This window comes from Notothenia rossii (assembly GCF_949606895.1).
Source record: "Notothenia rossii genome assembly, chromosome: 5".
In the NCBI taxonomy this organism is placed as follows: Eukaryota; Metazoa; Chordata; class Actinopteri; order Perciformes; family Nototheniidae; genus Notothenia; species Notothenia rossii.
Window position 1 is genome coordinate 77,508,776 of NC_136903.1, and position 27,875 is coordinate 77,536,650.

Here is a 27,875-nt window from a genome sequence, read left to right on the forward strand (position 1 = left end):
GAAGCATGAAAGTGAAAGATGGATTATAAATTGCAACAAAGCTTCTACAGTGTACACGAGTTGTTGGCCTTGAGTACATTTAGGGAGCTGTGCTACAACTGCATTAACTAAGACCTCAGCTGCAGGGCGGCACCATCAAAAAGCAAAGTAAAGCTTGCTGAACGTTTTAGAAGCACAACCTCAAAGGCAAAAGGAGGAAGTCCACCAATCGGAAGGGGAGCGGTTTTATCCTTGGGCAAAATACTGAACCCCTTATTTTCTCCCAGTGACACATCCATTGGTGCTTTAGTGCGTGTAAATGTTATTCGCTGAGGAGCAGGTGGCAACTTGTATGGTAGCCTCTGCCACCAGTGTTTCGAGTTGCTTAGAGTAGGAAGCCCTTTATAAATTCAGTCTTTTTTGCTTTTAACCTCCTACTTGTGACTCACTAAAGAAAGTGACTGTCAGAGTTTGTGTTAGCAAGGATATTTTTAAAGAGTTTTATTCAGAAATAAATCAAAACTAGATACAAAATCTTTTGGAACCAAATTCTATTTACTGAGGAGTTGCAATAGGAAAGGCAGTGGCTCGCCATATACAATTGGCCCTGTTTTAAATGTCCATTAAATCTAAGATTGGATTGCCGCAGAGATAGTAGACAGGAAACCATCAATAAAAGTGAATAATTTACATTTTCAATAAAGCAAACAGGGATGATCAAGTATGTTTCTGTTTATTCTAAGACTTTGAATGTAGTTCTCTGTAAAGCGTTTAAGCTATTGAACATATATTTTCTACACTTGTTTTAAGCAGTGTTTGATGTCTCTTTCTTACCTTACGTCTTTATTTGTTGTTGAATCAAAGAAAACTTCAGGTCATATTTTACAACTCGAGACTCCATACTATGGCTGTACTACTACTATCACTACTAATACTAATAAGTGTGCTGTGCTTACCCTTCAGTGTGTTGCAGTATGGACACCATCATCTCCACAGCAAGGGCTCCAGCTATCATGGCCAGGCCTGGTCTGCTGACCGTGCACTGCTGATCCAGAGTCCGATCCCTTGTTGACTGTTTACAAAAGAACAAGTAGTAGAAGTAAACAACAGTCAATAAACAGTGAGAAGAGCAGTCATGACACCACGTTCCTTCCACTTATCCTGAAAGAGCTTGGCGAAAATAAGGAATGGAGGAAAATAGTTTGGGCAATTAGCTTATCACAAATAAAGTGTTTTGGAACGCAGGAAGTCATTGAAATGTGTGTCTAACAGATATAGATGATGCTGTTATCCAAAGTGGCTGAGGTTGAGTGAGCAACTATTTCAAAATGACTGGTATTGGAGTCCTTTCAGTGAAATAGCCTTTTAAATATGCATGCTATTCACATAAATGGGTGCAATTTCTGAACTCAATTGCATCACACCTCATAAACTAAATGTCTGGATCTTACTGTGGAGTGTGGACCACTTTAGGCTGACTAAGATCCAAAGAGCAACAACACGAGCATGGCTACAAACACTAAGACAGAAATGCATGTTCGCTTGTTTCCTTCACAGCATGTCTCACTTTGTAATAGGAACTGATCAAATACACAGCAGTGATAGACAAACTCCATTGTTGTACCATTATACTTCAATCCACAGACAAAACCACACAATAGCCATTTGTATCCTTGGGACATTATCCATAAGTTCCTATTCATTCAGCATACTCAGCTTTAGCGAGAGCAGGCTGTGACTCTGATTAAAATGTTAATATTACTATGACCTGTGACAGCGGGCTGCGGCCATCGGCATTTATATGGGAGTCAGAGCTGAATAGCACAGCTTCCAACCAATTGCTCTGTCCTTAAATAGCTGATGAATTGCTTTCATGCTCTCAAATCAAAAGGCCATGAAGGGGAAAAAGACCACAGAGAGAAACAAAGAGTGCCGAAAAGGTACAAAAAAATTGTACACAGGGTGGCAAGAAAAAAGGAAAGGCTGTGTCAGGCACCTTCCTGCAATTTCACATAGCACTTTAAAATTGGACCGTTTTTCAGCTTATGACAATGAATATCAGAACAATTTGAACTGTATTCACACTAAAAGAAATACCATAGACCTTGCAATTTAAAGCTGCATAATTATTTAGATTATAGTTAGTATAAAAACATAGTTTGTTGATCAGTTTGGGGCAACAGATCAAGCTTTAAACTCAAACATCAACGTCACATTCTAGATGTAATATGTTAATCCTGTGTTAGCAGAGCACAACATTTGCATTACTTTAATTTGTGCTTCTGGGCGGTGGACAAATGTAAGTACTCAATATTCACCCTCCTTTGAGCTCTGCTTTGAATCTTCTCCAACTACTGAAACAAATATCTGACTCTTTAGCTGCTAAAGGCTCCACTATGTTTACCAGCTAGTTGCTAACTGCATCAGTAAAGCATTGGGTGCTGGTGAGGTAACATTCAAATGGTTTATCAGAACCTTTTGCTGAAAACTGCCAAGAGTGTTGATTAGAGAAAACATGTCAAAACATTCTCCCTTTTTTGTGTTAGATGTTTTGGCTGTGCGTTTGTTCGTGACGTGAGTTGAGCGCATGCTTGGTATCAATGTGTTTTCCTCACATCTCCTGGTGCCACCACATCGTTGCAGAAGTAGCAGCCCAGCTTGTGCCCTGGGATGTTGGAGAACAGAGAGGATCCTGGGACAGTAGGTGCAGCGCCGGCGGGTGTGGAGGATGAAGACGAGGCAGAAGAACAGGAAGTGGAGGAGTCGGCCCCTGCAGAAACACTTTGACTGACGGGGGGTTTCTTCAGGCCGTGGCGCATCACGACAAATGTGTCAAAGCCTAGAGCGGCGTTCATTACCAGCTGAAAGGGGGAAACACAACAATCACACCAAATCACGATGACAAAAGATCTTTACAAACTGTGGCTGAGAACGATCCTGAATAACTTTGGCTTTATTAGGAATACTTACTATTTCTCCCAAACTCTCACACTACACATTTCAGCCAAATTAAATGAACTAAATGTGTCGTTTCATACAATTTAAAATGGCTGTGATGTGTTCAATTGTTTCTGAAAGAAATTACACAAAACATGAATAGGCTCTTTACAATGTTGAAAGCATTTAGACTTTTGGAGAAGCAACGAAAGTAAATGATGAGGCCAATTTGCGGAGAAGTCTGAGACAGCCCCGCAGCACAAATGGCCAAATAACCTCTCAGCGGGGCCGGCCACAGAGAAAACCTAATCAGCGGTCCAAAGAACACTTAACTGCATTTAGCAATATAGCAGCATCAGTGATAGCACTAGGGGCTTTACAAATGAATGGCAACAAGTTCCATTATTTCACGTTGCCTGGCAACTAATATAATTTCAACTGATAAACAGGTATCAAGCTATTTCAATTTCCTGGAAGTAAAGTGAAATTCAACTTCAAGTAAGGAAAACAAGAACAATGTTTACTAAGTCATACATGGTCCCTGTTACAGTGCTGCATTGATCCTTAGAGCAAAGTGTTAAAAGACTCAGTCCTGATCCATTTAATTAACATAAGCACCACCATCAAACTAATGTGCTTTTTTTAAATCAAAGTACAATAACAGACACAATTGATGGGGATCAACTAAATCTTTTTCTAACACTAAATGCTGTGTCTTTGTCAACACAATTAGAAACAATTCACTTAACAGGAAACAACACATTTGACATCCTGCTTCTGGCCACATGATTAGTGTAAATTAAATATTCTTAAGGTGATAGATGAGTCATCGTTGTTCCCCATCATTGTCAGTTGCAAATGTTTGTCTATTTGTCATTTGGTGGTGGGCAGTACATTATTAGAGATGATGAGGCGCCAATACAAAAGCACTGACAGGCAAGATGGAAAATTATTTGTGTGAGCTAAGTGCATTTTGTTTGGACAAGATATTATCTGTCCCCTGAGAATATGATCATGACAGTTTTTCCCTCTCCAAAATACTTTTAAACGTTATTTCGCTCCTCCCCAAGCTGGTGAATGTGTGTGCAGCTGTTCTGTTGTTCTTACCTTCCTCTTGCTTGCGCCAATCACTGTGGGCAGCCAGCGGCTCTCCCTCGTATCCATTAGTAAGAAGATCACGTCGTGTTCTGAAATGAGCTTCTCCAGGTGCTCGACATCCTTCTGGGCCTGTGAAAGAGTGGCCTCAGAGAAATTCACCGGGTGACCGGGCATAGGGATGCTCATGTTGAATCCCTCTGCATTCTGAGGAAGTAGACAGAGACAAAGAGGAACAACAAGGAGACACGGAATTAGAAACGGGTCTCATCACTTAGAAGATGAATGCTCCATGAGTTGTGCAAATGTAGTCCTTTTTGTATTCAACTATTTTTTTCCATGGAAGATAATGTGTTCTTTTTGGTTTTATATTTGCAATAGCTGTACATTATCAACCATTAAAAATGCCACATTTGAAGTATTTGAATCATAAATACAGTACATTTAAAAATCACTCAAGCATTTACATTCCACAGTGTTGCATCTAGAATTCAAAATTGTTAAGGTTTTGAAAACACTCCTACTTACTTATTGACCGTGATAACAAAAAAAAGCTACATTGTGTCAAAAATATATTTCAACATTTGATGTCCTTTAGGGTCTTTTTATGGAAAGAAAATGGATCAGCTGCTGGTCTTTTGATGTGCCTCTGCTGAGTGAGATGCTAGTCTAGACAGATACGTGATGGCAGAGCAGATGCAGTCACTGAACTGTCCCTCTGGGGAATATTTCTTCACCTCATGGCCACAGCACACCTGAGTCCACATACATTTACTCTCCTGTATAAGTCGATGGGAAAGTAGAAAAGGAAACCTTGAATCTCCACTTCAAGCTCCACAAGAAATCTGAAATGACTTGTATGGTCAATTGTCAAACCTCAATATATATATATATATAACTATCTCCAGGGATTGCAGGAATGACATCAAAGCTAACTAAATGTCAAGAGTAAATGAACAGTGAAGAGAGGGAGAGAAAAGGGCAAAGACGAGGTGTGAGATCTTAACAAGAAGGAATGCCACTTTTACCGAATCAGAGGAATTTACACACTGCTTTCGCTGTAAATGTGTCAAGAGTGGGAGTGTTAACTCGGGCTGGAATTTACATTGCACTCTGACGCAAGTGTTGCTAAGCATTGCGGAGGTAGTTTGTTGTAGAGGAGTGATGTTAATCATATTCATAGTTCCACTACAAACACTTCAAGTCAAAGAAATAAAACAAGAAATCATTCCCATTGTGGAAAAATATCTCCCTCCAAAGAGAAAAAACATAATCCAACAATGCCACTGTTGATACTTCAACCAGCTCTGACCTCACTGTTGATAACATGTAAAAAGAGGGGAAAAGGGGTTGGTGCCAACACGACAAAATATCCTTTAAATGTCAGGTATCAGTATTTGTCCGCAGACAAAATATTAAATCTGCTTACGACCTTTTCAACATTGTGACCTTGTGTGAACCGACTCCTCAGTTCAATCAGTGCATTTCTGTGCTCTCTGCCATCAGAGTTTATATGCGTATCTTTCTTTCACACCTGGTGCCACTGTGTTTGTAGCAAAACAAGGCAGGAAGAGAGAAAAACACACACACACACACACACACACACACACACACACACACACACACACACACACACACACACACACACACACACACACACACACACACACACACACACACACACACACACACACACACACACACACACACACACACACACACACACACACACACACACACACACACACACACACACACACACACACACACACACACACACACACACACACACACAGCTTGTATTGTCTGTGGACAAACGAACTGTCGAGACAAAGATCATGAAAGCGGAGCCATCAATCAAGTGTTAAACCTTCTGTTCTTCACTTCATGTCATTCCCAGAAGGAAAGGAGAGGAACAAATTACAAGGGCAGCAAAGTAACAGGGATATAGATTTGATGACATGCCAATTATTTGTGCGTGTGTGTAAATGGGCCGTAAGGAAGACATAACACATTATTCTTGTTGGTGACTATTATCCATACTTAAAGTACAGGTAAGACATATGTTAATATAATTTTTTAATGTATGTTTTGAGGGACATTTTGACAAGAAAATTAATTCGCTAATTCTTTCTCTCTATAATAAACGTGTTACTGTTATTACATTCGGATTCAATGCTGCTAAATCCAACATTTCCTCATAATAAACTTTACTACAACACCAGCAGACATGGCTGTGGACTGGATTGGGTTCATCTATGCTGCTCTGGTGACGACAGGAGGACTCATGTACTCACGCATAGTATCATGTTCAGGAAAAACCTATTACAGAGATTTCACAGTCTGCAGGGTGTACAACTTTTATATGAGGCTTTAGTCTTTCTACGGTCAAGGGAAATCCGATGATAGTTTAGCGGTCAGACAGTGAGTGAGTCTCTAAGTGCTTTCACATAAAGACTAATCAGGTGTTTTCTAACTGGCGTCTGCTTGACTGGCACAAGGCGCTTCAGAGTTAAAACGTTCAGTTCCTCAGACTGAGCTCTACATTGCATACCAAATGCTTGAGTTTGTAACACTTCAAAGTGATGCTTCAAAACATTATAAAAAACTAAAACTGCTGACTGGCAGGAACACCTCCTGGTATCACAACAGTATGGGAAAGAGAACTTAGATCATTTACATTAGCGTATTAGCAGTAACAATACACTCCTTTAAATATACTCAATGACCGGTGCCATTTCTGGATGAAAAAATATACTTCAGTAGAAGTATAGAAGTATTTGGCAAAGTGTATTTAAATTACCAGAGTATCAACATGTGTAATAACTGCTACACAAGAAGCTGTTACAACTGAGCAAATGGTTTACTGAATCACAGAATTACATTATTACAAAAATTCAAGCGAATCAACCTCTTATGAACTGCCTCCATCTTCTGATAAACATGAATGCATCATCACACAAATGTCCCCATGGATCATATCATAAATATGCATCTGTCATTGTTTTTACAAGTAGCTTAATAAGCGATTGTTTTGCACTAAAACTGTTTCGAGTGTTTGTCATTTAGTAATGTAGCAAAACATCTCCCCCAGAGAACCCACTCATTAATTAACAAATGAATGAGACTGCAGCATTAATATACAAGGAGCACATCACAGCCATGACTAATCAAAAAGGAATATGATTATATGGGAATTGGATTATAAACCCAACCAACATTTTTGATTGTTATAACGGCAATGCTGATATGTGTATAAAAGGAGCTCTTGCAACAAATTAAAAAAATAGAAACATAGCACTTGTCAAATGTAGGTATTAAACCAACAAAGACAGATTGGTAGGATTTTGGATGATTGACCCCCACATGATGTGAGATCATATTCCACACCCTGGCCATTATTATTTGACTTCAAGTACTCACCACACCAGGAAAGATCTTTGTGAGGCGGTCCACAGCTGCCAGGGCTTTGGACTTCCCTCCTCCGAGACAGTCCTCAAACTCATAGAGCGGCTGCCGGACTGGATTGGAGTATGAAATATTCGCGTTGTCTACAAACGTGATGTGTCTCACTCCCCATCCCTGGAGAAAAAACATTCATATTTTAATCACATCATTTTGAACCTCTATTTATTGACGCTTTGTTAGCAGCTTCAGTGACAATGAGCGGGAGGTTATGTTCTCAGTGTGTATTTAGAAAATAATGCTTCCATTCATTTTGGAATAATGAATAAATCAGTGTGCAGGTAGCAGAGACTTAAATTGTTCTAGCTTTCTGATTAAAATCACTCTCTATTGTTACAAGGTCTAGCCACCATATCAATTAAGTTACACAAGGGTATTCATCATGTTCACATTGAGTGACAGAGGGTAATAATAAGTGCCCTCAGAACAGAAGAGTGAAAGCACAAAAAGAAAAAATGTTGCTTATTTTTCCGGTGCAGCCTTGAAAGCAATACATTATAGTTGTCTTTGTATTTTTGATAGTGGAGTCTATTAAAGTGACTTGGACTTGGTCGCACATCATCTGAACATTTTGTTTTTTTAGTTAGGAATGTTTTGATCTTTAAAGAGATTTTGTTTTATTCCAACAAGTTAGGCTGCCACCTAAATTGTGTTCACTTTTACAGACTCTAACTCTGAAGACTTTTTTATTTCTCCCAGTCATCCAATACAATCCTATTTATTTGGTTCAGGTCGAGCTAGCTCACTGAAAATAGAGTCTGGAGGAGTTTTGTGGAGGGTAGAATATTCAAGCGACAAAACATTTCTGTAAAACTCCAATCTGCAGGTATAACCACAGACATTCATTTGCACCATTGCATTGATTCTGACGAGTATGTCACATAGAAAGCATAGCAAACACAGCTCTAGAAACACACTGTCAAATTCCTGCATGCTTGAATCCAAAAATCTATATATCTGAGTTTTATCCTCCCGCTCTTACCATGAGAGCCCTGGCTACATTGCAGCCCAGAGTCCCGGCCCCCAGCAGGAGACACTTTGTGGAGACCACCTTGTCCAGGTCCAGGGTAGGAACCAGCCTCCATCTCATCAGCTTCAGGTTCAGGTCCACTGAGGACTCTGCAAGCCTGGATAGAGCCAAGGAAGACATTTGTTCACAAATTAATGAGTGTCCATTTTGTGGCACCTTCCACACATTTCTTTTTTGTAGTTATTATTACCTTTTAGGGTCCATGCATTCGCTGAGGTTGACCATCCTTGGACCCATGGCCCCCTTTGGGTTCTTCTCCCAACCTACGCTCTTGGGACACGCTGTGAAAACAGAACATTGATCAAGTTAATTAGGCATAACATTACCCATTACACAGTGAGAGTTGTGGAGACAGTTTTAAAGAAAAAAAAAAAACGATAATCGCCCACATTACAAAATTGCTAAAATGTTTGTTTTCTTTTTCAAGTTTTGATTTGTGCAGCCCTGACATTTATGCCTGTGTTATCTGAAAACACTTAAATAAAATGTCACGGCTGTGTGTCTTGTTATTCTGTCATCTTTGAAGATTATTTTTCAAGAAGGAAAAGTTCATTTAAAAAAAAGTATTGACAGCATTTCAACAGTAAGGAGGCGGATGAGAATTGATTTCTCTCTACTGTGTGATTCTACAAATTAAATAGTGTTGAATTATACCATATGGGATTGTGAATGTAAATTAACTTGAAATGTATTTAATCTTGCCAAATAGTAAACCACTTTTGGTCGTGGCAAGTACTGACCATGTTGTGTCTAAGGTATCCTTATTAAGCCATTTGGGAAGAATACCAAATCTGTCCATGCACAATCAAACAATAAGGCTGAATCATTTTGTTGTTGGATGAATACGTCCTCAGTGAGTCAATTAAAGGCAACGCTGTGTTGAAGAGGTAGACCGAAGTAAACAAAGACACCTCGTCTGATCTCCACAACCTCCACCCCCTTTCTCTGCTTTTACCATTTAAATGACTTTCATGCCTTATTCACAGGATAAAGGAATAATAGAAAGGCTGTGTGAGATTAGTGTGGTTTCAAAAGGATGCAAAAAGTGTCGGTGCAAAATAAGCTATGAAGAACACAGAAGCATAGTATGGACGGATTAGGGCTTCACAATAATTAAACATTCATTGTGATCACGGCATTTGACAAGTATGTTCATGTTATTGTGACAGTGAATTTAACATGCTTGCTCTATCTATAGAACACCTGCTGCATGTCAAATCAAGCGCTCCCTAAACTAACAGCCAGCCACCAGGGGGCGCTCGAGATGTTTTGGCTTTACTTTTGGGGATATGCCATGCCTAAGTCTGTACCCTACAGCAGCAGCCAGTGAAACATCCCTAAATGTGGCTACCATCCAGAGTGGAAGGGATACAAACAAAAAAGTGCAAACAGGCGGAAACGTAATTCCCTGAATCATTTTCTTGATGTAAAGATGTGTTCATGAGATGAAATGTAGAGCAGTGTGAAATTAAAATCAGGGCTTTGTTTGATAAAAAGGATTTTTACCTGAAAATCAATCAGTAACTTTGGTAAATTAGTGTGATTATCTTCTTGGCAATAAACATTCATTGCTACGGATAAAACCACACAAACATTAAAGAAATACAATTACCTGAGTTGAGGGGAAACTCAGGTAGTTTTATCTGGAAGATGACACTGTGCTGAATGGACCGGCTGCCCTGCAGAGTTCTGTCCCTGAAACACAGCACCTCCACTGTGTCCAGCTTAGAGCCCCTGAAAAACACACAAACAAACAAAAATAAGTGATATGCAAAAGTCAAACAACGGAAAAAGAAAAAAAACACAGCATGCACAAATTAGAAGCTCTAGTGTAAACAAGAAATGAGAAAAATCTCACAAAAACAACTTAATAACTGAATATTCTGTTTCCCTTTGCAAATGCAAGAAACAGCACTGATAACTGAGCACTCACACAAATATGATCAACACAAATCCACACAACACATTTCCCCTAATATGGTACTAAATGACCACAGTCACATTACACAATCAGACTGCAGCGGAAAGACTGAATAAGCGAGACTTTGCGGCTACAATATAATTCTTTCTTCACCCACCTCAGCCAGCATCAACAGTTTATGTTTAACACTGACAGAAAAAAGATTGATGAAGTTTGTATTTGATCAAATCTGCAGCTCAATACGGAGCACAAGCGCTTATCTGTATTTGCTGCTGATAAGCTATTGGTATCAAGGCATACTATTGCTAAACTGCTCCCAGTGGGAGTTCTTTGTTTAAATGAAAAATAATTATGCAATAAAAATATCACTAACAAAGCAACACAAGTGCCAAGAAAAACCAAACTCCCTAAGGAAAAAAATGATGTACATTTTTAAACTTCATTGAAATGGCAGTCATGAAATGTGAAGCGACTGATAATTTATTGTCAACCTCAGATGATGATGCTATATGATCAAGTAATGTAGACATATTTAAGATCAATCTGGAGACATATCTAGTTTGGTCTTGTTTAAGATTAGAAATACATCATAGTTATCACATTGTGTTGTATATCAATTGGACATTTAAAGAATGTTTTAAAAAAAAATGTATTTAGTTGGTCCTTTACTTTTTGTCTGTCGGTGTGCATGTCTAACTCTGTAAAGCGCATTAAGATTGTTTTCCACTTATAAACCGGAAAAAATAAATGATGTTAACCCAGGGTTTAGGAAAGAAACATGCTTAATAACAATAAAGCACAGCACAGCATTTATTGGAAATAGAGGACACTAATATGAGATATAATTGAGTTGTCATAGATGGCAAAAATATCCATCAGAGAAGCCTTGACTTCTAATGGCACTAGAGAAGCAGATATAATGTGTTTTGCAACAACATGAGGAACTGTCTCAAATGATAATATGAGATGTGATGGGCAATAAACCCTTTAAGGAAAGCCTTGTGTAAATCAACAATAAATTATATATGCAAGTAGGCCAGATCATTTGTTACAAACAGAATACCATGTTGGGTATTTTAGATGTCTAAGTGATCCCACCATTGGCGAACAGAACAATTTCAGTTTTACTTTCCTAATATTGCATCCGTCTTTTCAAATAGTTCGTTACAATCTCAGATGCAATTTGACCAATTTTCTTTCATGCAGCCTTTAAACTAAAGAATTACCTTGAGAAAACATTGCACAAAATAAACATCTCGATTGCAAAAGTTACAATAAAGTACGATATTAAAATGCCTGCATGACACCAACATTGCATGCCATTTGGTTTAAATCATCTGTGTACACATTTTAAGAAATGCTCAGACATTTCTTTCTTAGATATATTACTTAACATTTGATCCAAGCACTTGCACTCACTCATCCTTGGTGTGCTCACATTTCTTCTCTGTAAATACTTCAGTAAAAATATATTGCTTTGCAAAGCCCACACAAGCTTCCACATACCACCATCATGTGCACGACCTCTTGAGTCTGTAAACAACTGTAGTAATTTATGAGCTGTAACAGAATGCATTCAAATCTGTTACTCCTGTTCACAAAACAAGATGGCTCATATGTGTTCTGCTGGATTTGTACAAAATGCCCTCTCAGGTTCCTGCTACTAGCCCACTCCTGCTTTCAAAACAACAGTGGTTCAGACAGAAACATTTATAACAACTTCAGTTGATAGAAACAAATATTTTAGAAAATGTGTAGCATTAAGCGGTTAAATACTTTGTCTGTGAGTATCAGGAGTTTCAAGAATCCCAAAATGCATTGCCTTCCCATGCCATGCATATTGCATGCTATGTTTGTGTGTTTCCACTATGAAGCCTACAGTATGGTGTCCATTGACAGCAGCTGCTGTGTGCTACTATAGGTGTCATAGATCGGTCTGGCATGTGTTAACAAGCCATTTGATCAACTACTTTTTGCAATGATCACAAGCACAAAGCCTTGGTAACGTACATACCGGTACATGTATGCGCTGTAATGTTCTATGTAGTTGTCCATCTTTGTGTAATATTCTTAATAAATAATGGATAAAATAGTTTTTGTGAAATGTTTAACCTTGCCTTTAGACATTTCCTGTTGAAATGTCTAAAGGCAAGGTTAAACATTTCACAAAAGAATAGTCTGGAAAGAATTACCTTTGTTTTAAAACTATGACTTAGCAACATGTAAGATATTGCGCAAAATGGACCATCAGAATCGTACAGCTTTGATTATTCTCATAACTGTGAAACTCTAACAACAACACCGTTAGGAATAATTGTGCCAGTGAAGCTGTTATTTTAGTTTTCTGTAATGATACAAAGCTATGCAAGTATCGCCATTCACTTTGGAAGATCGCATCAACATCTTAAATCAGACCAGCTTCCTACACTTGAGAGTCAGGAAATTAGTTAAGCAGGCATTTCCTGTCTTTCTGTGGCGTTGTGCCTAAATAAAATAGTCGATGTAATCAGAAAAACACTCAGTGAAATTCACAAACTCAGCATGTGTTTATAAAAAAGAAAATCCTTTAGAGAACTTCCTCTTCTTTTAACAGCATAAAAAACACACACACAAGAAGGAAGGGAATTACCATTGGTAAGCTAAGAGGACCAGCAGATTTCTCAAAGGCCAGCCCGGATGTTGAGACAGAGTACACGGATCATAGACGCCCACAGTAACCTAGAAAAAACAAACAAGGTGTGTTTACTTGACCAAATAGGGATTCTGTCTGTGTGTGTGTGTGTGTGTGAGAGAGAGAGAGAGAGAAAGTGAGTGTTGTAAAATACAGTCAAATAAAGTACTGTATAAAACAATCCAACAGAGCAGAAATCTTTGAAAGCTGGGAAAAAATGTCCTTATATAAAAAAAATTATACTCTTGCATAAAATATTTATCCACAACACAAAATGAAGTAGTACCTTCTTAGTATCAGTGAAGAACGTGTCCCAGTCACTGAGTGCAGCCATCTGAACAGTGTCTTCTGTGTACTTCATTAGGAAGTAAGGCACTGCAGTGGTCTCTTTTTGGATACACATTGAGTCATAGGCATCCTGCAAGGCTGTGATCTGAGACAGAGCATAGGCAGTCAGCTAAAAGTATAAGATCGGTGCTGTACATGAAGTGTTTCCACAACCATTGTCTTTGAGGGGTGCTGCGCCCCGCCAACGGAGCCCCGCCAACGGAGCCCCGCGTCCCCCCTGAAATTCAAGGTGTTTACATTTTAATTATTTTTAATTATATATATATATATATATATATATATCACCAAATTGCAACTAATCTATATCTACTGTCACTTTTCACATTGAAAATGTGCTCTTTTATTAAATAAACTAAACGCTTTCCTTTTAAGTTGTGAGTTAAGTGTTTTTGACCCTAAGAAACACTGATGCATTAATCAATAACAATAATCCACAGCGCCTCTCTCTGCTCCAGAGGATTTAAAAAATATATATCCCAATGCCGCCGCCACCCCCCCCCCCCCCCGCTCAGGCAGCAACCCCCCCAAAGCAGTAAACCTAGGGGAAACACTGACATGCATATAGAGAGAGAGCTTTGGAATGGCAATCATAATGACTATCAATACCACAGCTGCCCCCCACCTCGGCCCACCACCCACAGGGGTTTGACATTTATTGTGAGCCAAGCAGCAGGAAAAGGTAGGAACTTATCTACGCTGAACCTGGCACTGCAGTCCCAAAATAATTATAATTTCCTAAAGCATACATTCTGACATATTTGACTGGTAATATACAATTGCATTAATATAAAGTAAAGCATGTTTTAAATGATATTATAGCTCTCATTACACGGCATCCATGGCTTTGGTAAGAGTTTTAGTGAACACATACACTCTTAACTGTTTGGTGTTTCTACCCATGTACTGTATACCAGACTCTTGCAGTTGGAGTCATGCTGTTCATGAGTCATTCTAAGACTTTCTTAATGAGGCTTTTCACTTCTTGGATCCACTGACCTGAGAAATAGCATTCATTATACTATTCTATAACCCACACACTATAAGACAGACCAAGCAGATTTAATCAAGACTGTTAGGAGCTGCCTCCATTTCATTTTCTTAAGAACGTTTTTTAGCAATATCGTGTGGTATTTTGTAAAAAGATTGGACAAGTGGAAATAATATTGGAATTTCAGGGCCAATACGTTTTTTTTGTATTCTATGGAAAACAGCCAACAGTATTAACTCCTAACTATACAGTAGTGCACACATGAGATCTATAATTTGTAAAGTGCATTAACATTTGTGCGTGTTGTGTCAAGAACATTTTTTAGAAAATATTTTACAATTTCAGAAAAGAGGAAGATAAAATATGAGATAATGTTCATTCCTGTTATTGTATAACGATCTTTAAAAAAGGCCAACCTGTTTTGCTGAGAACACTTGTTCTAGGGCAGAGGGCTGTTTCACAATCTTTATTCCCTCTGGGAAACAAAGAGCAGGGAAGCAGAACCAGTAGTAGAAGTGGTACTTCTTCAAATCCTGGAGGAATAAAAAGAAATAAAAAAAATGTCTAAAAGAGTCAAACACAAGGTAATTAATATATAAAACAAAACATGTATAAGATGCTGTTTATACTAACTGCAAAGGTCAGCAGGATGAATCTGCAGAGGATGGACGGGTCCTTCAACGCAGCCCCGGACTGTATAGCATCCCATATCTACAAAGCAAAAGGAAGTAAACAAATGCACAACTTAGTAATTTAGTCTTTATTTTACCAAAAAGATGTTGGTATGCGAATGTCTGGGTGGAAATCCCAATGTTTTTCTTTTACCTCCTTGGCCTCTTTCTCCAGCAGAGCCTTCTTATCGGAGGTCTTAAAGGCATCGAGTGTGTTGGTGTTATACAGCGTTCCAACAGTTGGACAGCAACGGGCTGGTGTGGGACCGTCCCTGACAGGAAAACACATCAGAATATTTGCATTAAATTGTTAGTACTAACTGTACAAGTTTGTTTTGACATGCTACATATAGATTCATTTAAGGTTTTCAATTGACAGGGAGGGGAGAGCTGTTCCAAATTGATTTGGACCCAAAATTGAGACCAATTCATAATTCTGTACCAATAAAAACGTTACTCAACTTTTATGAAAGCTAAAAAAAAATAGTAATATTAGATTGAATAATTTGACCTAAATTAAATTTTGACTTGAAATGATGAAGGCAAACGTGTATTTATTTCTGAACCAATTGCAGAGTTAAAAATGATATATGAAAGAAAAAGCATGAGAAACCATTCATAACTTAAATAACTTGTTGTCAACTCGATTAAAATAGGCATCAGTCAATTTGAGAGTGGTAGCAGGTTCCAAATTGTGTTTAAAACTTTTATTTTTTTATTACTTTTACTTACATTTGAAACATTCATTAAACTTAGGGTTAGGATACAGCTTACATGGTTTATATACGCACTATACTTCATCATACTTACACTTCAAATGCACTGAACTCCAATGTCAAGCGAGTGGGCAAACCAAGTGGGTCACCTATATGACAGAAATGTGAATAAATTAGTCATCCATTTTTCAAAGTATTTATTTAAAATTCACTAATCCAGGCTACGAGATTCTTCCGGAACTATTTAAATTGAAAAAGTAAAACAACAGCCAGATAAAATTCATCGAAAACTGATCTGATTACTCACCATTGTAGTAATATCCTTTGATACACTTGGGGCTTTCGTCCAATCTGTAGTCGTTGAGTTTCTTCTGAGTCAGCTGGTGCCAGAAGCCGGCCTCCAGAGCGCTGCTGAAGGGAGCAAACTGCAGCTTGAGGTCTGGAGTGGAGGACGCTGCTTCACTGGTGTCAGATGCCATCACTTCACTAACAGTTTGAGCAGCCAAGTACGACAATCTGTGAAATTAAACAGTCTTAGGTTACACAATAGTTGCAGGCTCTATAAGCTGTTGTGACCTCAACAAACTTTCAGAACATTTCCCTCTGATGATGAAACTAACGGTCTGAACACATGCACAAAATAAGAACATATTATAATGTAGTAGCTGCTTAGCTCCTGAGCTCTGATAGTGCAGTTTTAATATACAACCCAGTGAAGTAAACCGCAAATGTATTCACCTGTGTAGATAAAATAGTGAGCTAATTAAGTCAATTCAGCAAACAGTCCATTGGTATAGCACTGAAAAGAATATATGTCTCAACCAGTGCATTGGTTTTAAAAAAGGGTGGCTTTTGTTATGCCATGCATCTCTTACTATTGATTACAAAACTACATAAATGCTTAAATCAATCACAACAGGACAAGGATGCATAAGGATGTAGGCTGGGATACATTGTAATGCCTTTGTAGGTGAATGTGTGATTTTGAACTTCACATGTAAAGCTAACTCGATTTGACAGTTATATTATAACCCTAAACATAGCTATTGTTAAACTGTAGCAGAGGGCATTATTGACTACAATCTACTGCCAGCTTATTAAATTAATCTTCTCTTGAGAAACAAATTATATATTTGTAGTTTTACACAGTTTGTAACAGACCCCAGTGAAAGCAGAAGATGGGATAACTTAAACTGCTCTAACGGGGTTTTTTGTTTTGTTGTACACACGACGATTATCTATGAAGAAACGAATCACAATGCGAAATACCTGTAACTCAAACCAGATGCATTGGCTTAACATGAATTCATCTATGAAACTATAACTAGCTGAGGTGTGTGCACTTACCAGAAATCCTTACTTCCTGGTGGAGGTGATCATGTGATCGCGGGACTTGTCAACAGAGCTGTGCATTGTGGGTAAGTAGCCTCACAGTGTAGCATATGCTAACGTCAGTGTGTGTATCTCTTGAATCTTTCTTATGGTGCAAGAGTAATTGAGTAAAATATAATAAACCAAAACAGAAACATAAACAGCAGCACGACGAAAAACGACAATACGGACAAAACCTTATACGCGCCGTTTCTTTTCATGTCGGACTGAACAGATGTATTCGTGAGGTTAGGGTGCGAGCCACGGGAGGAAAGTGTCTCAGGCGTTAAACCAGTACAACCGGTTTAAAAAAGTCACAAACGAAACGGTAATGTATTCTTAAAGAAAGAAGTGCAAATGAAAAAAATGTAGTTGAATCAGCTAATAGTTACTAGCTCATTTTACTTGAGAATAGCCACCGGTAAAAGGCTTCATCTGGACCCCGGACTATGAGACATTAGGGGCTGTCTCCAAACTACACAGTTGCACAAAAACGCACTATTCTAGTTTTAGTTGTTGTTCTAATTCTTCTTCTCTGGCTTATAAAGGCGTCCTGCAAAATGCTGCATTACTGCCAACTACTGGATTACAACTATAATCTCCAGCACAATTACATATTAATAACTGAACTCATGAATGCCCCTTCTCTCTCAGCTGCTGCTGCTCACCTATCCTGGAAATACCTACACCACATGAAAATATCCTTTCTGCATCTAGACTTGCGTACATTTTCTCAGACTTTATTTTATACTCTCAGTCACGTTATGACTATTGCCAGTAAAAGCCAACCACATCACCTGATACTTAAACAAATCTAACCTCCTCATGCTTCCTATCCAAGCCAGGTTATCGCTGTCCCCCTTACTCTCTTTTGACAGTTGGCCTCCCATTTTGCATGATTCCATTTTGAGGTTCATTAATGCAATACGGTAACATAGCAAGACTCCTATTATAAAAAAAATAACAATGTGTAAAACAAATAAACATACAGCCCCCTTTGATACCAGATTGCTATTGTCTCTCCTTGACCCCACACCGTCATCCTCCCTCAGAATCGTAAATGTCTAAACACTGGTCTCAACATCTTATTAAACAATCTCCACCTTCCAGCAATCTTAAATCAAAGCATCCAGAACTCAGCCACATCTCAAATGATCACATCAAATCTCAATCTTATAATGTACATTTTCTTTCAAACCATGATGGACTAAATGCTTTTTCAAAGCCTTTATTTTTTCTTCAATGTGCAAATTCAGTTTGGTTGTTTTAAATTCAGTGGCATTGTGTGAGGAGCTGTATTAGGTTGAATGTAACCATGATCTAACAGTGAAGTAGACTGGGAGTTGCTGGTCTAGGCAGAAAATTATGTCGGTCCCATCTGGTCCAGTTTAGTTGTCACTACATGGTGAAATGTATCAAGTACTGTACTTACATACTTATTTGATATACTATGCCTTGCTACAAAACACAAATAAAGTTCAAAGTTGTACTGAGTGTTTTCTTTGTGTTTAATGTGACTACTTCTACTCAACAACATTTCAGAGTGAGATATTGCACTTTTTTTACAACATTTATTTGAAAGCTAATACTTATATATAATATATAAACACTTGAAAATGAGGGGTTTTATTAATTACTATTATTTGACTATGAGTTGGTTGACAATCATTTCAGTCAGTATTCCTTTAAAAATGTTAACAGCATCTCAAAGATTAGGGTTTTCTCCTTTAAGTACTTTTGACTTTAATACTTTAACTATATTTTCCTGATGCTTGCATATTTTTACGTAAGTAAAACATGAATATTTATTCCCTGTATATTTATCAAAGACATAAAGAGTAAAATAAAGAAACATACTTATAATTAAATTAATGTTATGATCAATTTCTGTAGATAATTTGGAATTTGTCATATACATTTCCAAAAATATATGGTGTCTTTTTTTCTCCCGTTGCTCATATGATAAAGTTGATTGTCAGTCTCTCCTTCACACTTACCTTTGTGATTGCTCTTCATTTCACTTACAGTAGAAAAGCCCCTTTTTCATATTGAATGATTTAATTTAAGTACACACTTGCACAAGTCACAGCTACATGTTTTCCTGCAGAAGTTAAAGGGGAGGTAGGTAGGGCTTTTTAATTTGGATTTGTTTTTGAAAATGTTGGGTCTATGGTATACAGGTAGTTGCAGGCATATGTGTGCAGTTCCCACTCAGTGAAATCAGCTGCAATCTACTCCTGCTATTACATATCACATACAAACAAACATTTATTCCACAAATCCTGTGGAATTAAAAAAATGGCCATCTCTATAACAAGTGTTATAAATGTAACGCCTTTAACACCCTCAATGTGGCAAACTGGACGCACCTTTGTTTTTTGGCATACAATAAACTGTAAATCCCCCTCCATAAATCAGGCGCAAAATAAAACGTAACACATATCTTCCTGTTAGGAAAAGGTGCAAAGGTCCTTCCTTATGTTTCCTTTTCAAATAAATGAAGGAGGACACTGAAGGTGATCATTTAATTTCTCATTAATCATAGCTTGGCAGGCTTTCTTGGAATAACAGCAACAAAAGAAAAGCACCTATGCTCTGCACTAATATACTAGAAGATTTGGTATGATGTAATAACTTTTATTTTAACGCCAGCCTGTGCCTCTAAGACCTAAAATGAAGGAAGATCTAAAGAAATGTCATCCGTATGCCCAGTGCTATTACACTTTTAGGCTTGACATGCCCCCCAAATCAAGCTTTCTACTTGTAAGAATAAAAAAGGTGTTTGTACAACTGAACAAACAGCCCATATTTTACATTACCAATCACCTTTCTACATCTTTTCTTACCATTAGTGTTGGTTTTGGCAAATCTGAAAGTGCTTGCTATGTTTGCACAATTCAATCAATGCTTAGCAATTTTTGCAACCTATAGTGTATTATCTATCAGGGTAGCGCCCACGCCCAGCCAGTCATCACCGTTACCCCCATTATTGAAACAAGGGCACAGCCGGTGCAGAGTGATTTCACTGCAGATCGAATGAAGGCTGCCTAAGGAATTTAAAGGTGTATGTATTCAAGGATGGATTACCAACTGGCCAATGCAGGCGACTTCCCCTTACCTCCAGCCTTTTAACAAAATGATATGTCCCATTTTTAAGGTGCAAAATGTTATATTGCACTCACATGCTTCATATTCCTAAATTAAGGTATTTTTAATCAAAGCATTGACTTGTTGACATGAACAAAACCTAAGGCCAGTTAGATAATGGGTTTTTGTGTCATAAAGCAACAACAAAAAAAACAATGAAGCTGTGTTCTATAGTCTGAAATGGATGGTAACTTTGCTGCAGCAGGGGCTCCCCAGAAAAATGTATAGTGCAATGTTTGTCACCTTCATATACTGTACATCATTCAATATTCAAAACACAGCACAAGACTTTTAAGTATTGCCCCAATTTAAATTGTAGCTTTTGTAAGTGACTGCTATCCTTCAAATGCCCTGGTAGTCATAAGAAGGAGGGTTATGAAAAGAGAATGTGATTATTATAGACTACAGACAAGACATTTTCACTATTTTGCCAGGAATGAAACTCTGAGGGAACGGAATAGCAGCTGGAATTTATCGTGACAAGTCTTCAAATTGAAAAACCATTCTTGCAGAAATGCCCATAATATTGAACATCATAACATTCAGCAGCCTCATGTTGAGAGCACTCTGGGACAGGATATGCAGTTGAGCTATCTTAGAAGAATATGTGAGAAGTTATTTTGTAACTAAATAATAGCATAATTTCACAACTAAAGTTAGAATAGGTAGAGATAAAGTTAGTGGCTCCATCTTGTTGATATAGATGTACGGGAAAGATGACAGATTGCAATCGCACTTCTTCCAGTTCAGTTCCACCCCCCTCTGATTTGTTCGATTTTGCTTAGTAGTGACTCACAACCCGTCTGTGTTCACTGAATATGGTGATATATATTTTTTCTCTTGATCTAGATTTTCTTGGAGTTGCATGTTAACGTATTACAGCCTTTTTTCGATTCACACAAGTTGAAATACAGAGTGCCTCTCATGGTAGACAATCTGAAAACATTTATTTAACATTATGGGAGTGGTAACATGTTTGTGTAGCATCATTAGATTTTGTATTCACAACAAGATTGCAGGCACAGCCTTTTCTAATGCCTGACATAATTGTGGTGTAAAGCTTGAATCCATACAAATGCAATATCTGAGACTTACATTTATGGTGGCTTTTCCTCAGCATTGTGGAATGATATGAGGTGTTCTTTGGCTAATGACATGAAAAGAGCGGCTGAATCACATCATCAAGTAGACGCATTTAAAAAGGTTAGCAATTGGTTGAAAAGGTCTGTTTGTTCCTCTTTGGTTAGAGTGGTTTTTGTTGACTGTGAAAATGTTCTGTATGACGAACCCACTATTAAGCCAGTATGAGTATAAATAGTGTATACTGCAAATGTAAATATACATCTCGAGTTAACGCTTTGTATTTGGCATTCAGTCTCATTTGACTCAAAAATAGTAAAGAGTTGACAAAGCACAAACAAGATAAAACAAGACCAGAAGATTTTAACAGATTATCATGAACATGGTTATTTTAATGTGTGAAAACACAATGAAATCTTTTTTAGGTTTTAAGAAAAGGATCAAATAAAGGGTCAACTGAGAAGATCCCAAATCAACCTCCTTGCTAACAGCCCAACAGATGATTTGAAAGGAAAATAATGTTCCAAATCCTTTTTTAATGATGAGGAAACAGTGTAAAAACTGCTCACAAATGCATGTTTGTAAAATGTTAAATATATAATGTATAATGTTACATCTCTGTACCATTTATAGTGCATACAAATAAATAAAATGTTTTTCTTCAAAAATGCATTTTTGTACACAGTTTTCCTCCGCTCTGGACCACAGAGCAAATACATTAGATTCACGTTCCTTTTCACCAAGGGTGAGAGATCAGATTATTTTGATATTTAGCGTCTCTGGTCTTAGACATGCTTTGTTATCATAAGCACAACATAGACAAAATAAATAACATTAACGTTAGACATCTCCCCGAGCTTTTGCCATGGGTTGGAATTGAAGGGGAATAAGTCGTAAAAATAAGATTCACAACAAACAAAAATAACTGAAAAATACATTGTTTTCATCTGCATTTACAAAGCTCATGTATCCAAGGGTGATTACGACATTGAATTGATGCAACAGATGTTTTCTCTATACTGTATCTGTGTATATCAGCAGCACATTGACCCCCATGATTCTATTCTACTTCTTTATCATGTAACTATCAGTCACAATCAAATATTGAGAATACTTTTGAAGACTCGCTTGAAGTTCCCATTGCACAGTGGGTATATAAAAGGGTTGAGAGTGGAGTTGATGTAACCTAGCCATATTGTGAACATGTGAAGGTCATGGTGCACACACTCTCTGCAGAACGCCATGACCATGAAAGCTATGAAGTATGGTATCCAACACAACAAGAAAGCAGCAATTATAAAGCCCAATTGCTTGGCTGCCTTGTGCTCCTTGTGGATCCTCAGGCTTTGGATACGCTGACGTGATTGGTCAATAAACCTTTGCCACGTCTGTCTCAGAGTCACTGCATTTGCTGATTCCAATGTGGCATCTTCAGCCTCTTCTTTGGTCCAGGGCAGAGTTTGACTGGGGTCGTAGTTGTTGTAGAGACCGGAGGTGTATCTTTGCACATCTGAAACCTGGTTGATATCACAGACACCACTCACTGACTTTGTCACTGTCACATGACATTCATTTAAAGACGCTTGAATTTTGTTCTCATTATTCCCCTCTGGGCAGTTAATGTCCTGTGGCACTGCAGGTGATTCAGAGGAATCTCAGTGTCTGACTGCTTCTCCTCAGGAGACAACGAGCAACCTTTGACCTTTTTTCCAATTCTGAATCGTTTGGTTGTCATGGCTAGCAACGACGTATGCTGGCGCTTGACACCAATTTTTCTGTGTGCTCTGGATAAAGACATTTTAGTTCTTTCGAGATCTTCGAGGGAATATGGCTGATCTAGAGTGTTCTGGTCCAACAAGCGTTGTTTTTAGAGAGTTTCATTGGAACGTTACACTCCCTCTTTGGTGATTGGGGGTCATTTTTAAAGGCGTCTGGGCATTTTGTCCATTCTCATTTTCCCAAACGAATCAGTCGGATGAATGATTCTCTCTCTGTCTCTGAGATGTTGCCGTACTGCCAAGTAGATGTGCGTGTAAAACCACAACATCAAAATTGATGGTACGTAGAAGTTAAAGACGGCAGTTACAACCTTAAACCACGTGACAAAGCGGAAGTCAGTGTCACACTTGTTCTCCTCCTCAGGTTTAAGGTCTACATGACTGAAAGACCTCCATCCTAAAATTGGAATAATCCACATCATGGACAGCAACCACGCTCCAGAAATCATCACAGTGGCTTTGCCCCGCGTTCGATATTTCAGGTACTTAAGCGGCTGTCTTACAGAGCGGGTACCGATCCAAACACAGAATAAACAAGCTGAAAATTGATGCTGTGCTAGCCACATAGTCCATAATAAGCCAAAATTGGCAGACTGCCCGCCCCAACTTCCATTCATCCTCCAACAAATACACAAGGTTTAGAGGCATGACTGTGGTCCCTACGATCAGATCTGCCACAGAAAGGCTGACAATGTAGAGGTTCCCGACAGTGTGGAGGCTCTTCTCTTTCTTCACTGCGTAGAGGACGAGCAAGTTCATTAAGATGGTGAGAAGGGAAAGAAACCCCAGGCTGATCCCCAGCAAGGCATTATGAAAGCGCCCATGGAGGGTCAGGGTGTGATTGCTCCTCAGATCCTCTGCATCGAGGAGGCCAATCCAGCTGCTGTTGCTGTTATTGACATATCTTAGTGTGTTAGGGTGGAGAGGCTCTGTGGAAGGGGACAGACCGGACTCCATCATGGTAGGTGAGACTGTCCCCTATAGATCCAGTCATATCCTGTATAATCGTAGAAGAGTGTGTTTTAAACCGTCGACCAAAACATACTCATGTCTCAGTTTGGATCATTCACTGACAGCCTCACTACCAGTTCATATGTTTGGTCAAAGGAGGGGTATCATCCAGTTTAAGGCGTTAATCATTGTGGTCTTGATCTGTAGTTCATTCCAAATTGCACCTGGAAAACATAAAGCAAAGAAGATTCAAATGTGTCATATATATATTTCCTCCTACTGAAAATGAAAGTCCCTATTCACACAAAATGTAAAGGTACAGTTGCTGTTATGTTCAAAACACACATTCATTTCAGCCAGTCTCATGATGTCTGACTCAATAGACCTGTTTACTGTCTTAGCTTCACAGTTTGTGGGCTGGTAGGTATAACAGTGTTGGTACTGTAGGTAGTAGGTACACACTCCAGATACCCCTTTGTCTCACATCATATATATTAACATCAAGTTTAAGATTGTATAAGACATGCAAATGTGAGCATGATTTTTGGAATAAATAACTGTGTTTGGAGGCCAATCATTGTCTAATATACAACTTATTAAAGTGTGATGTGCAAACTGGAAATTCCCATTGCTCCCACATTTGGAAGTGTTGACATCTTGTGTCATCTTGTGTCAAGCAGGTAAAGATTTGAAATGAAAAATATGTGTGCATTAATAGGTTCTGAACATTTCAGTGAGGTAGACAGAGTAGATGTTATTGTAATAGTAGAATAAATATTAAAGTACCAACACATGTAATGAATACATGTAATGTATTCAATATATTGCCTAAGTAAAAGCATTATCAGCCAAATGTATGAAACGAGACAGAGACAATCTGGGTAATTTGCACCTATAATAACTTATCTCAAATTAATAAATGTTAAAATACAGCTTGTCACATCCTGTTAACCTATTCCCTTTGTTGGTATGTACAGTATTTATTGGCCCCAATATCTCTTGCTCTTTCTCTTTCGCTGTCCAGCTGGCTTTCTTTAACACTCACACAAAGGGGAGGATGGCAGAGCGCATAAGCGACACAGCAGACAAACTGTCTGTTTGGAGGAAAGAGGGCAATAAGCACATTTAATAACATATTTAAATTTGTAAAGCACAGCAGAAAGTCTCATTTTAGAACATATCAATAAGCTACCTTTAGTTGATCAATAATCTCAACTTTTGGGGTATTGATTTAAAAAGAGTGAAATAAGCCTGTTGCCATGGAGGCAGCTGGGTCTTTTTTTATAGACTTTTCGCTTCATGATAAATCGTTGCCCTGAAATACCTCATTTGGTCTCTTAAGGACACGAACTCAAACCTAAGTATGAAACATGAACAACAAAGAGAAAACATTTCTGATTTTTAAGACCACCACCATCCTCTCATATTGAATTCTGACAACAGCAACATCAAACTTATGTCACGGTAGACAGCAAAAGCTATCCTGCAGAATGGATAAATAAATGAAAAATACAGATGATGGACATGTAGGTTTGGCATGTCATGAATAAGCAAATGTACTGATCTGTAAATATCTAATCTAAATCTTGATAATTCAAGGAGGGGAACAGAGGAAGGAAACACCTTCCTTATTGATTAGAACAGAACTCCTGTAAAACCCCATTCTCTACTTAATCACTATTTATCCAGCGGATATGAATTTTCTTTTGTGCCTGCTTACTCACAGATGACTCATAAAAAACAGAAAGGGTTGAGTTCTTAGTCTAAAAAAAACACCTCCCATCCAAGAGTTTTTTTTTATCAGAGCATCCTCAGAGTGTGACTCACTCTAACTGTCATCATTGATATCAAAATGAGTATTAACATGTCCTTGCTCTCATCAATCCCCTGTGTTTACATCTTGTGGCTCCACGAAATTCAATAATTACATGTAACTAAGCCAGGGAGACTGCTCATAATGGAGGCAATTAACAAACTATGGCGCTGTGGATGTTGATGAATGTTGAGTAGCCTTTCAGATGTAATTAAATCAGGTAGAGACACTGACATATTCCAACACTCAAAGCTTTAAAGTGGTGATAAAGAAGTTGTTATGCCACATTTGAACCAATTACCGTGAAGGCACAACTTAAATTCATGTACATAGGGTATTGTACATTTATGCATAATTTTTTAAGCATATAGGCCTACTAGAAATTTGTGTGAGATTAATCCACCCAAGAAGTGGAAACGTTATTTATCATTAACTTGGATGAATCTCTTTGTCGTTGAATGTGGATCTGAGCTGAAATGTGTGATTGTAAACATGTTCTCTCACTGGTTTCATATCCTCAGTGTTTATATTATAACTGTCTCTGCAACACTAACATTTAGGGAATATATTAGCCTACTCACGAAATACTGTTGCGTGTTTTCCCTCGATTTGAGCAGAACGCCTCTCCTTGTCGCACCAGAATAGGACAGGCTATTTATCCAACGCTAATTGTTCAATATAATTATCTGTAATGACCCTTGCCTCCCTGATTTCATTACTAAAGAGCGGGAACACACATTCATATTTTGAAACCTGGAGCCGCTTTATCACAATGAATAATGCAAATTAAAAAGTGCAGGTCGGTGCGCAGGGAACCACCTGTTGAGCCGCGGCTGCCGAAAACTTTTAGGCTTTCAGCTCAATCGACAAACACGTCCATATCTTGTTACAATCCTGATAATGAAATGTTTTTTTCAGTTAACTTATTATTGTGAAAAATCCAAAACTGTAAGTTAATGCTTCTGGCCAGTGAAGGTAGACTATTTCTAGACTTACCAATCATGCATGAATTTCCAGGAAAGTCGGTGTTATTCCAGCTTGTATTCCGGGTGAAAATCAGAAAACGAGTGAGGCTCTCCCTCTTTCTTTTCTCTCTCTCTCTATCGCTCTCTCTCCCCCCCCACCCCCCTCTCTCTCTCTCTCTCTCTCTCTCTCTCTCTCTCACTCTCTGTCTCTCTCTCACAGACTTTGGAGTTCACATGATATCCTGGTAAACCACTGCAGCCATAAAAAATTACTTATTACTAAAATGGGTTTTTACCTTATGACGTTATGCTCCCTCTGTGTATGATTCACTGGACAGATACACCCAGACAGTGAGCTGCGGTTGTAACTTCCTTTGGTCATGAACCATAGTGTATCTTAATGTTTGGAAGTGTGCTCTTCATCCTTAATACAACTATCAAGGCAATAGTCTTATTAAAAAACTATTCATTACATATTATTAAGAAGCCTTGTAAGATTGAGCATATACATTTTTGAATGTCAGGCTATGAAAGTAATCATTTGATATCCTTTTTTATAACATTATGGAAATATTCATAGAGCTAAAACAAATCCACTTTCACATGGGTACAAAGGTCTTATTTCAAGACATTAGTGTGACCATGATTTAAGAGATGTTTGTGGGTTTGGCATACATAAAGCTTAAAAGGGGATTACAAGATATGTATTTCCATTGATGGGGTGTAATCATTGATCAAGGCTAACATTCATTTTAGAAGCTGTATTTTACGTTTGGTTTATAAAATAATGAGGAACCTCAGCACTCAGTGTGCTCAGCAGTGGCAGTTACATTCACCTGATGTTTAATTTCAAAGCACACTGCTGTAAATGTCATCAAGATTACCCAGCAAGCCTAATATTAAAGCATGACGTGATTTGGGTTTGTGACACGCTTTCAGGAGGATTTTG

The 27,875-nt window shown here is 38.2% G+C and overlaps 2 protein-coding genes across 4 annotated transcripts in view; both read right to left on the reverse strand.

The window, feature by feature from the left end:
- atg7 (ATG7 autophagy related 7 homolog) overlaps positions 1-18,065 on the reverse strand; it is a 63,182-nt gene extending 45,117 nt beyond the window's left edge. The window contains exons 1-15 of one of the 3 annotated variants that reach the window (XM_079680992.1): positions 17,169-18,062; positions 16,129-16,337; positions 15,916-15,970; positions 15,260-15,377; positions 15,068-15,145; positions 14,851-14,967; positions 13,385-13,531; positions 13,057-13,145; positions 10,119-10,240; positions 8,697-8,787; positions 8,459-8,603; positions 7,435-7,593; positions 4,024-4,218; positions 2,595-2,840; positions 936-1,051 (exon numbers count right to left, since the gene is read on the reverse strand). In XM_079680992.1, coding sequence (XP_079537118.1) covers positions 936-1,051; positions 2,595-2,840; positions 4,024-4,218; positions 7,435-7,593; positions 8,459-8,603; positions 8,697-8,787; positions 10,119-10,240; positions 13,057-13,145; positions 13,385-13,531; positions 14,851-14,967; positions 15,068-15,145; positions 15,260-15,377; positions 15,916-15,970; positions 16,129-16,300 — 1,850 coding nt within the window. In that variant the 5' untranslated portion in view covers positions 16,301-16,337; positions 17,169-18,062. The other 2 variants (XM_079680990.1, XM_079680991.1) reach the window with 2 other exon arrangements.
- A 3,811-nt stretch (positions 18,066-21,876) lies between these two features.
- On the reverse strand, positions 21,877-27,077 carry hrh1 (histamine receptor H1). The gene is given in 7 exon segments (XM_079685096.1): positions 21,877-23,061; positions 23,064-23,285; positions 23,288-23,342; positions 23,345-23,376; positions 23,379-23,706; positions 23,708-24,372; positions 26,958-27,077. Coding segments are annotated over 6 exon segments (1,632 nt in total). The 5' UTR covers positions 24,158-24,372; positions 26,958-27,077; the 3' UTR covers positions 21,877-22,516.
- Positions 27,078-27,875: the final 798 nt, after the last annotated feature.